General features: G+C 47.8%; 1 protein-coding gene across 1 annotated transcript; it reads left to right on the top strand.

Moving 5' to 3' along the window:
* The first annotated feature begins 556 nt into the window (after positions 1 to 556).
* Positions 557 to 8950, top strand: nme6 (NME/NM23 nucleoside diphosphate kinase 6). Its single transcript, XM_033026081.1, has 6 exons — positions 557 to 646; positions 1590 to 1688; positions 3491 to 3593; positions 6383 to 6422; positions 6549 to 6709; positions 8313 to 8950. The coding sequence occupies exons 2-6, from the start codon at positions 1596 to 1598 to the stop codon at positions 8489 to 8491; spliced, it is 576 nt and encodes a 191-aa protein (XP_032881972.1). The 5' UTR covers positions 557 to 646; positions 1590 to 1595; the 3' UTR covers positions 8492 to 8950.
* The last annotated feature ends 2922 nt before the right edge of the window (positions 8951 to 11872 follow it).

Here is an 11872-nt window from a genome sequence, read left to right on the forward strand (position 1 = left end):
AACAAAAACTCAGTTTTAAATTTAATTTCCAGTATCTGCATTTGTTTTCCATTTTGACGAAGCATCACACCCACTCTCCCCAAGAACCCTACTTCGAGGAGAAGCGGGACGTTTCCCTGGGCTCTGGAGCATCATTTCATGCTCAGCAAACAGCGTCTTGCCGCAGCTTCCCCAGGGCAGCCCGAGGTCCTGGGCGCTGAGACCCCGGCGCTGCTGCACCAGCTGAGACCCTGGCGCTGAGACCCAGCCGGGAGACCCTGGCGCTGAGACCCAGCCGGGAGACCCTGGCGCTGAGACCCCGGCGCTGCTGCACCAGCTGAGACCCTGGCGCTGAGACCCAGCCGGGAGACCCTGGCGCTGAGACCCAGCCGGGAGACCCTGGCGCTGAGACCCCGGCGCTGCTGCACCAGCTGAGCCCGGGCACCAGGGGCGCTGAGACCCCGGCGCTGCTGCACCAGCTGAGCCCGGGCACCAGGGGCGGGACGAGGCGGCTCAGACCGGGACCGAGTCCCCGCCAGTGCCCGGACCTCATATCCGGCTCTGAGCATTCGGCGACCCGTGCTCACTGGGACACCGACTGAGGAGGGGAGACGGGTTCAGGGACGGACCTGCTTCCGGTTATCAGTTTCCATGGTGGCGGAAGCCGGTGGGTGATCCTCACTCAGGCCCACGCAACGGGGGGAATGTGAATAATATGATGGGACAGGGACGGGGTTGGGGAGAGGCGTGAGGGGGTTGGGGAGAGGCGTGAGGGGGTTGGGGGGAGGTGTGAGGGGGTTGGGGACAGGTGTGGGGGTTGGGGACAGGTGTGGGGGTTGGGGGGAGGTGTGAGGGGGTGGGGACGGGTGTGAGGGGGTTGGGGGGAGGTGTGAGGGGGTTGGGGGCAGGTGTGAGGGGGTTGGGGACAGGTGTGGGGGTTGGGGGGAGGTGTGAGGGGGTTGGGGGGAGGTGTGTGGGGGTTGGGGGGAGGTGTGAGGGGGTTGGGGACAGGTGTGGGGGTTGGGGGGAGGTGTGAGGGGGTTGGGGGGAGGTGTGTGGGGGTTGGGGGGAGGTGTGAGGGGGTTGGGGACAGGTGTGAGGGGTTGGGGGGAGGTGTGAGGGGGTTGGGGACAGGTGTGGGGGTTGGGGACAGGTGTGAGGGGGTTGGGGAAGATGAGGAGGAAGGGGTGATGTGGTAGAGGAGAAGGATGGGTGGTGAAGTGGGGATGAGGATGAAGGGATGGATGGGGCATGGTGGGGAAGGGGAAGGGTGTAAGGTTTGGGGCTAGAAGTTAGCAACAGGACATGACCTTGATTCACATCCCTTGAAGTTTGAACATTTCAGCGAACTTAACTGATGTGCTTGTAATGGTGAAAGTGTGGATACAGTGCAGAGAGAAACTGTTTCTGTTGGGGCTCCAAAATATTGAGGCACTGGCTATGAGGAGATTGGGCTTTTGGGGAAAGGCTTGTGAAACGAGGATGAAGCTTGGGTTTACAATTTTGCCGAGAGACTGTGGCCGCCTCCTCTTACCAACGATCAATTTCAGTACCACAGTTCGCCAAGTTTTTACATTAACCGTGTGACCTTATGTTAAATCTTTCCGTAGGCAGAGATGCAGATAACCATCCGACACACAAAGCCACTACTGCAGCTGACACTGGCTGTAATCAAACCTGATGGAGTGGCACATCCACTGATCCTGCAGGTAGAAATCTTTGATCTATTACTACCAATTCTCCCCTCTTGCCTGTGTCCACTGGGCGAGAAACATAGCTTATTGTACCACTGAACCTGTTCAGTGCCACCCCCAGGTATACTCGGGTCATGGCCGATAGTGAAAAAAAAACTTGGCAGTGAACAGGTTAATGACCTTAGCACACTCATGCTTTTGGTGTTGGTTTATTATTGTCTTGTGTACCAAGCTACAGTGGAGTATCACAATGTGACACGATGAGCACAACCTTCGTCCTTCCACTCAGGGCAGCCCTTGGGATCGAGGGAGGCTTGCTTCCGCTCAGGTGTTCTGGGTTCTGAGGCAGCTGATGTGGAAGGTACGGTTGGGGCAGGTGATGCTTGGTGGGTCAGCAGGACAGGGGGCACAGTGGTGCGGCAGTAATGTTGCCACCTTACAGCGCCACAGACCCGGGTTAGATCCTGACTAGGTACGCTATTTGTACTTTCTTCCCGTGACTGTTTGGGTTTTCTCTGGTTTCCTCCCACACTCCAAAGACGTCCAAGTTTGTAGGTTAATTGGCTTTGGTAAAATTGTAAATTGCCCGAAGTATGTAGGATAGTGTTGGTGTATGGGGTGATCGCTGGTCGGTACAGATTCAGTGGGCCAAAGGACCTATTTCTGTGTTGTATCTCTAAAGTCTAAAGAATTAGCCATAGCTTCCCTTACAACAAACAAGCGGCACTCTCACTTAGTGCTGAAGGAGTGGCTGTAGTAGCCAATATTATTTGCTGTTGTATCCCACATCCTTTCTGTGTTGGGGAAGTGGGATGGGGTCCAGATCTCTTGAAATTGTTGTGGTGGTCATCCCCCACCAAGAGAGGTCCATCTCCCTTAACTGCTTTTATTAATCATCTAACTTAATTAATTGTCCAACTTCAACTTTTTGAAAAACAGGTAACATTGTTTACGATTTTTCTAGCAACAAGAGTTTTAGACCTTTCTAAATAATTCTCCAAAACTACAATAAAACCACGACTAATCTGCAGGAAGCAGCAAATAAGCCGAGTCTTGCACGTCCTTTAACAGCTAAAGCTTGTTGGGATCTCCTCCTTACCACAGCAGTACCTTAAAGTCTGTAAGTCCTGGCGTGTTCTGAATCATGGCGAAGAGGAAGTCCTGTGAGCTCTCTTGAAGCATGCACTTAAATAATCCATAAACCTATGCTTCTACCCTAATCTATAAACAGTTAACTATGTTCTGGAACCAGTTGTCCTTGGTGCTGAAAACAAAGATTATTTGTTACATTGGGCGTCAAGCTATTCTCGAATGTCTCAGAGAAGAAAATATTCATCTTATCTTTCCTTACTAGGTGTCCTTGATCAGAGGCCTCATTGTTTACTGATTCTTCGAAGTGAGCCAAAGTATTTTCCCAAGCTCCTAATTGTTTTTCCAAGTGAGCCTACTTGCTTATCGTTTAGTGCTGTTAGCAGACAACTCGATCTTGGGTAAAAGATGGGCAGCGCAGTGGTAGAGTTGCTACCGTGCAGAGCCAGAGACCAGGGTCCGACCTTGCCTACGGGTGCTGTCTGTACAGAGTATGTTCACCCTGTGACTGTGGGTTTTCTCTAGGTGCCACACTCCAAAGGCGTGCAGGCTTGCAGGAACTGGTGTAAGGAGTGATCACTGGTCGGCGCTGACTCAGTGGGCCGAAGGACCTGTTTCCGCGCTGTATCTCGCGGATACAGTCTTAGATTTTAGACTTTTTAAGGTTTATAAAGCCTGTCTAACCCTCGCATTACACTATCTTGCCTAACACTAACTGTTGGTTGCAGGCAGTCCATCAGAGGATTCTGGACAACAGCTTTATCATCGTAATGCAGAAGTACTTAAAATGGAGCCAGGAGGAGTCTCGAAGGTTTTATGCAGAACATTCAGGTGTGGGTCTATCTTATTGAAGATGTTGATAGATGTATTCAAACTTACCAATTTCATGGTAAGGCATTGCAATGCTGAAATAATTTTGAGTGCAAAGTGAGAGACCCAGAGGAATTAAATGGAGGAATTAAGCCCCATTTTGTCAAAACAAGTTGACCAAGTTGGATTGGGAGCCTGTTGTACAATGTTTACACATGGATGGATAATGGAAGCCTATCAAGAATTTTTTTTCCCCCATAATTATAGAGCTATATGGCATGGAAACAGGCCCAACTCGTCCATGCCGACATAGTTGCCTAACTGAGCTAGTCCCACTTGCTGACACCTGACCCATATACTTTCAAATCTTTCTTATCCAAACAATAGACAATAGGTGCAGGAGTAGGCCATACGGCCCTTCAAACCAGCACCGCCATTCAATGTGATCATGGCTGATCATCCACAATCAGTACCCCGTTCCTGCCTTCTCCCCATATCCCCTGACTCCGCTATCTTCAAGAGCCCTATCTAGCTCTCTCTTGAAAGTTTCCAGAGAACCGCCTCTACCGCCCTCTGAGGCAGAGAATTCCACACTCACAACTCCTTGTGTGAAAAAGGAAACCTTTCCTATCCACGTAGTTGTCCAAATGTCTTTTAAATGCTGTAATTACGCTTTTCTTTCCCACTTCCTCTGGCAGCTCTTTCCATGTATGCACCACCCTTGTGTGGAAAAAGTTGCCCCATGGCTCCCTTTTACTCTTCCCGCTGTGCTTAAACCAACGCCCTGAAGTTTTAGACTCCCCTAATGTGGAGAAATAAATATTGTGAGAAAGGTGATCCATCATTGTTAACTAAAGAGGATAAAATAGAAGGTTCTCAACCCAAAACATCACCTATTCCTTCTCTCCATCGATGATGCCTCAGCCGCTGAGTTCCTCCAGCATTTTGTATCTACCTAGGATAAAAATGTATCAGTTTAAAGGAAATGACACAGTGGCTGAGGAGACAGCTGAGGATTGGGAAAAAATTTTTGGGGAATCAACAATAAATACATAAAATATTGATAGCGACAGCAGATATGTGCAGGTTAAACTAGTGGGAAGGTGGCAGCTGGTGAAACGAGTTTGTCCACTTTGGCATGAGGAATAGAAGAATAAAATAGTTTGTTAATGGTGGCCAACGGGAAAACGTTGGTGCACCAACATGGCTGATGTAAGCGACACTGGGCAGTTGGGGAGATAAATCGAGCAATGTAGATTAGAGTACAAGAAGGAGACATGATTCCAAGTGCAAAGTGCTGAAGAAACTCCGAGGGTTAAAAAGCATCTGGGAGGGAATGGACAAGTGACACTGGGTTGGGACTCTTCTTCAGCCCTGAAGGAGACTCCAAATTAGGTTGTCCTATACTCACTGCAGCTTAGAAGAATGAGAAGGTGATCTCTGAGTCGTTCAGGTTTCTGAGAGAGGTGCACAAGATGAATGCCGATCACACGAGGGAGCATTATGCAGTGGGAGGGGTGGTGATGAGAAAGCGTTGCACTACGGGAGGGGCGATACTGAGAGAGTGCTGTGTTGAAGGGGCAGCATTGAGAGAGCACCACACCGTGATAAAGGGTCAGCACTGAGTGAACGCCACACTGAGTGATCCTCTTAGTCCCACTTGTGAGGCCCCTCCCATACCCCCACCGTCACGACTGGTCCACCAGATTGACACCGATTTGCAGCTGAGCTTGGCCAACGAAATAAGGGGCTGGAAAGCTGCACTTTTTTATTTATTTATTTATTGCCAGTGCTAGTGTCGAGTTATCGGCTTAAAACACTATTATTCTGAAATGGAGGGCAAGGAAAGTTACTGAAGGGTTGTTTAGAGACTACAGTGCGTTGTGACAGCATATGTAAGAAAGGCCTATGACGGTACACACCTTGCAGGGCGCTCACTTAACTTGTTTTCTCTGTTGTCAGCCGAGCAACCTTGGCAGCTTTTTAGGTTGCCAAATTACAGTTTAGGTGGTCATTTAAGACGGTTTGCATGACGCGTGCTATAATGTGATCGGACAAAATGCGTGGTTACCAGTCGGAATTATGCTCAATGTAACATTCACATATTATTTCTGCTTCAAATAAAGTCACAAACTAAACATATTCACCAATCAAGACATGATATATACCACATGTGCAGGGGGGAGGATGTGCTGGCCGTAGTTGTGCGTATGTGCAAGGCGGCCGGCCGTGCCGGAGGATGAGAAGCGAGCGGAGAGCGGCGACTCAGCGGAGACGGAGATAGAGAGGGGGGCCCACCCAGAGTTGAACGGCAGGTGTCCTACCATGGCCGGAGGCCGTCTAGATTTTGAGGCCCTAGGCTTCAGCCTATGAAGCCTAGTGGTAAATCCGGCTCTGCGAGGCCCCCCTAGATCTCGAGGCCCTAAGCTTAAGCTTGTCAAGCTTATACGTAAATCCGGCCCTGCCTGCACTGAGGGAGACCTGTACGGTTGGAGGTGCAGTCCTGGAAAAGTGCTGCATTAAAGGGGGGGGGGGGGCGGGGCGGTGGAGGGGGGGGGTGTTCTCTTAGCAATTATTTCTCCCTGACTTAGATAAAACCGATCATCTTGTGCAAAATATAGCTGCTGCTGTTCTGAACGATACAAATGTTTGCATGCATCAAGATCAGCGGATTAGTTGTTACATACTAATATGTAGGACCATCCATTGGTGGAGGCGCAGTATTTCAGTTAAGTAAATATTGTAAGGTCCAGATCCTTTGGGTTTTGTCACTGATGAAAGCATGTTTTTTCTTGACTTGCTGTCTCCAGGTAGATTCTTCTATCAGCGAGTGGTGGAGTTCATGGCCAGGTAGGTTTTATATTCATTGCATATCTACTGTATATCCAGTATTCTGACCATGGGCATGCATGCTTTTCACGGGCATGCATGCAGTTGTTTTTAACCCCGGCGTTTCACCTCCATTCTCCTTGGCAGTGGGCCCATGAGAGCATACATTCTGGCTCACGAGGACGCAGTGACTCGCTGGCGGCAGCTGATGGGGCCCACCAGGGTGTTCCGCGCACGCTACTCTGCCCCCCACTCGATCCGTGGAGACTTGGGGTTGACAGACACCAGGAACACCACACATGGCTCAGGTGAGCTACCCAGACATGGGATATATTCCAGCTCAGCCTTGCTGGCACTAACATGGAGCCATTCCCAGAGACTTGTAACACTCTCTCAGATAAAGCTCTTCTGTTTGTCATGGACACTGGTTTACTAAGGTCACTGGGACTTGGAAAGTGCCACACTGCTGCCTTTATGTGCGAATGAGCCTTGTGTCATACTCATAGAGTTATACAGCATAGAAACAGGCCCTTCGGCCCAACATTTCCACGCTGACCAAGATGTCTTCCTGAGCTAGTCTCATTTGCTCGCATGTGGCTCAAGTTCCTGTAAACCTTCTCTCTCCATGAACCTGTGCAAATGTATTTTAAATATTGTAATTATACCTGCCTACACAGCTTCCTCTGGCAGCTCGTTCCACATATTCACCACGTACCTCAGGATCCCAGTAGATCTTTCTCCTCTTAGCATAAACCCATACCCTCTGGTGTTTGATTCCCCTACCCTGGGAAAAAGACTGTGGCCATTCACCTATCTGAGGGGTGAGGGGTGACCATATAGGGATTTATAAACCTTCATGGTTTTATAAACCTCTATATGGTCACCCCTCAGCCTCTTGCATTTCAAGGATTAAAACCCCAGCCTATACAGCCTCCCCTTGTAGCTCCAGATGGCGTAACATCCACATGTATCTTGTCTCCATCCTTTACAACTTAAGCACATCCTCCCTATACAGCTAATATAGCATGGAAACCAGTCCTTTTGCCCTACTAGTCCATGCTGATCAAGTGCCAATCCAAAATAATCCCATTTTCCTGAGTTGTCCGACATCACTCTAAACCTTTTCTATCCATTTACCTGTGCAAGCGTCTTTTAAGTGTTATTAATGTACTCACCTCAACTACTTCCTCCAGCAACTCATTCCATATATCCACCCCCACCTCTGTGAAACAGTTGCCCCTCGGGTTCCTATTAATTATTTCCCTGCTCACCATAAATCTATGCCCTCTAATTCTCGATTCTCCTTCCCTGGGATAAAGACTGTGCATTCAGCCTGTCTATGTCCCTCATGATTCTATACACCTCTATAAGATTACCCCTCAGTTTCCAACTCTCCAAGGAATTGGGCAGCACAGTGTCCGAGCTGCTGCTTTACAGGGACAGAGACCTGGGCTTGATCCTGACTATGGGTGCTTCCCATACAGAGTCTGCATGTTCTTCGTATAACCGCGTGGATTTTCTCGTGTGCTCCGGTTTCCTTCCACATCCCAAAGACGTGTAGGTTTGTATGTTAATTGGCTTTGGTAAAATGATAAATTGTCCCTAGTGTGGAGGAAAGTGCTCCTGTATGGGGTGATCGCTGGTTTGCGTGGTCTCGATGGGCCGAAAGGCCTATTTCCGCACTGTATTTATAAAGTCTAAAGTAAAAGAATAAAGGACCAGCCTGCCCAACTTCTGTCCAAATCTCTGTCCTCCGATCCTTGGCAACATCCCCATAAATCTTTTCCGTACTCGTTCCAACTGAATGGCATCTTTCTAGTGGGGTCTCCAAACTAAGTACAGTGTTTAGTTTGCCCAGCCCTCTCACTGGAGGCTGTGTATTGACACTGGATTTTCATTTCTCCATTTCAGACTCGCCTGAGTCGGCGGCGAGAGAAATCTCCTTCTTCTTCCCCGAGTTCCAGCAGCAGCAGTGGCTGAGCACGGAGGAGGAGCTGTATCGTCAGGGTCACTACTACTACCACCCACACCAGCAAGTTCACCTGATCCGTGCCCCGCAGACACCCTTGGTCTGGGGACAAGGGCAATGACCACAAACCGGCATGGAGCGAGGGAGCTGAGGGGAACAGACCAGGCTCTGGGGCCTGGGAACTGATTGGGGTCAGGGGTGACAGGCACTGACTACAGGCAGGGGTCGGGGGTGGTGGGGACTGACCACAGACTAGGGTCAAAGGTCAGAGACACCGACCACAGGCCAGGGTCAGGGGTGAGAGACACTGACTACAGGTCGGTGTCAAGGATGGCAAGCAGTGACACAGGTTGGGGTCAGGGGTGATGATTGAGAAAGAGTTGCAGCAGTCCCTGCAACTCCAAGCACTGTCATTTATAAACCAGCTTCCTGTCAGAAGGAGACACATTTGTATGTTACAGTTAGAAGCCTCTGACCTTTCTCTCAGAGACGGAACACTTCCAGAGTTGACCTACTCACTGTGATCACTTTGTTTTTACGACTTAAATGGTCAATTAAATATTTATCTATTTTTATTAAATGAATGAATTCATTCCATGTTATTCTACACATGCACCTTCCTAGATTAATTAAGACTTAATTGAGTATGGTTTATTTTCTGGGTGCTGAAGAAACCTTTCCTCAATCAGCTCTGGTGCCCCGTACTTTGACTCTCCTCTGGGGCAGTATTTCCAGAATCCATTCCATTCATCAACCCTATTCCACATGCTCCTCCCTAGCATTTGAAGGTGTGTTCCTCCTGGAAGTTCACAGTGGCACAGTGGTAGAGTTGCTGCCTTACAGCACCAAAGACCTGGGTTCGATCCTGACTACGAGTGCTGTCTGTTCTGAGGTGAAACAGCATTTCCAGCTAAGCTTTTGATCGGTAGTAATCTAGCATCCTTGATGATTATGAAGGCAAAATCAATGGTAATTGATCGGACGTCCAGAATTAATACCATATTTATGACATAAAGTTACAACCGTGATGTTCAGTGGAGATGTCAGCTTGTTTCCCTGTGTGATTTTATAAAGGCTCATGACTATCTTGGGAAAAATAATTTGCATTCATTTTATCTAATCCCATGATTAAATGCATCTCTATAAGAATCCCTTATTCCCTTATACTCCCAAGGAATAAAACCCTAGCCTGTCCAACCTTTCCCCACAGCTCAAGCCCTCAGTCCTGACAACATCTTCATAATTCATCACTGTACTTTCCAGCTTGAGAACATTTTTCATACAGCAGGATGACCAAAATTGACACAATTCTCCCAAGTGCGGCATAACCAGCCTCTTATAACCTGTCACATTGGTAAGTTGCTCCAGCACTTTGTATCTATCCGGTAAACCAGCATCTGCAGTTCCTTTCTACACACGTCAACTGCACTAATCTCATTTTTCAGCATTCGATACACAGCTTTCTTTGCCTTGTTAATTGAAGTACTTGTCTAAATACTTAGACAAATACTTAGACAAATACTAATTGCTTTCACCACTCCTTTAGGCAATGCATTCCAGGTTCCAACTACAATCTGGATGAAAATAATTTTTCCTCCAATTTCCTCTAAATTCTTCTCTTTATCCTAAAGTTGCTAAGTCATGTGGCAGCTTTATAAAAGTTTTGGTTATGCAACATTTAGAGTATTGTGTACAGTTCTGGTAGTTGGATTGCAAGAAGCATGTGGAGGCTTTGTAGAGAGTTCAGTGGTTTGCCAGAATGCTGTATGGATTAAAAGGTATTAGCTCAATGGAGATGTCGGAAAAACTTAGATTATTTTCTCTGGAACAACAGAGGCTGAGGGGTGAACTGATAGAAGAATATAAAATTGTGAGAAGTATAGATAGTCAATAAAATCTTTTTCTCAGGGTGGAAGTACCATATAGTATAAAGTGTAGCAAGAGAGAAAGAGTCAAGGAGATTTACGAGTGGGGTTTATTTACATAGAGAGTGATAGGTGCCTGGAACGCACTGCCAGGATAAATGGTAGAAGCCGATATGATGGCATTGTTTAAGGAGAATTTAGACACATGAACAGGCAGGGATGGAGGGAAATGGATCATGTCCAGTTTAAACTGGTATCATGGTCGGCTCAGAATGGTGGGCTGAAGGGCCTGTTCCTATGCTGTGCTGTTCCAAATTTTATGAAAGAGCAATGGCGTTGGACAGACTAGGCTGTTCTTGTGGATGGCTGGTACAGGGTCAATGTGATGGATGAGTGGCCTGTGTATAAATATTAAGGCATTCAGGAATCCTGTGCGAGGCAAGGCAATTAGCATGTTGGGTCAGACTTGGTGAGTGCAGGCAGAGTGAGGGACATGGGTGGAGTAGATAATGGAGGGAATGAGCAAGTTCATTTCTGACCGTAATTGTATTATTTTGGGGTGAAGTGTCGGACCACCAGATGGTGATGGAGCTGTAATAAGTAGTATATCTAGGGAATAATACTGCGTGATCGTCAACCTGAAATGTGAGCTCTAATATTTCTCCAGATACTGCTTTATCTGCTCAATGTTTCCAACATTCCCTGTTTTAAATCTGTCCATGTAATATGCCACAGGTCAAACATTAGCTGGCCATCTTAAAGAGCATGAGAGGAAACTCTCCCTCTGCTCTGCCCAGCCCTCAAATCCATGTTATGTCATAGATGTACATTGAAGGTACTGGTGCTTCCAGTCATCACACCAGAGGACAGTATATATCAGAGAGCCACAGAGGGCAGTCAGCCCCCCCCCCCCCTAGTGCATGACAATCAGCAAGAGGGACAAGTGTCCCTGTGTGATATGTGCAGACGCAGTGAAATAAGATGATGCTTCAATTATCAGCACACTGACCCATTGTCAGGAAAAGAAAGGGACAGACTGTATTCACCCATGGGACCAAAATTCAGTTTAGTTTAAAGATACAGCGGGGAAACAGGCTCTTCGGCCCACCGGGTGAACCCACCGAGTTAAAATATAATGAGCGTTTGACGGCACTGGGCCTGTATTCGCTGGAGTTGAAAAGAATGAGGGGGGAACCTCCTTGAAACGTACAGACTAGTGAAAGGCTTGAATAGAATGGATGTGGGGAGGATGTTTCCACTTGTGGGAGAGTCTAGGACTAGAGGTCACAGCCTCAGAATTAAAGGAAGTTCCTGTAGGAAGGAGATGAAGAATGTATTTATTCCAGAGTGTGGTGAATTTATGGAATGGAGGCCAAGTACACTGTATATGGGCATTTTTAAGGCAGAGGTAGATTCTTGATTAGTACGGGAGTCAGGTTATGGGGAGATGGCAGGAGAATGGGGTTAGGAGGGTGAGATAGGTCAGCCATGATTGAATGGCAGGGTAGACTTGATGGGCCGAATGACCTAATTCTACTCCTACCATTTATGAGTCCATGTCGACCAGCGATCCCTGCACACTAACACTATCCTACACACACTAGGGACAATTTACAATTTTACCGAAGGCAATAAAC

Source organism: Amblyraja radiata, chromosome 8 (assembly GCF_010909765.2).
Source record: "Amblyraja radiata isolate CabotCenter1 chromosome 8, sAmbRad1.1.pri, whole genome shotgun sequence".
NCBI lineage: Eukaryota > Metazoa > Chordata > Chondrichthyes > Rajiformes > Rajidae > Amblyraja > Amblyraja radiata.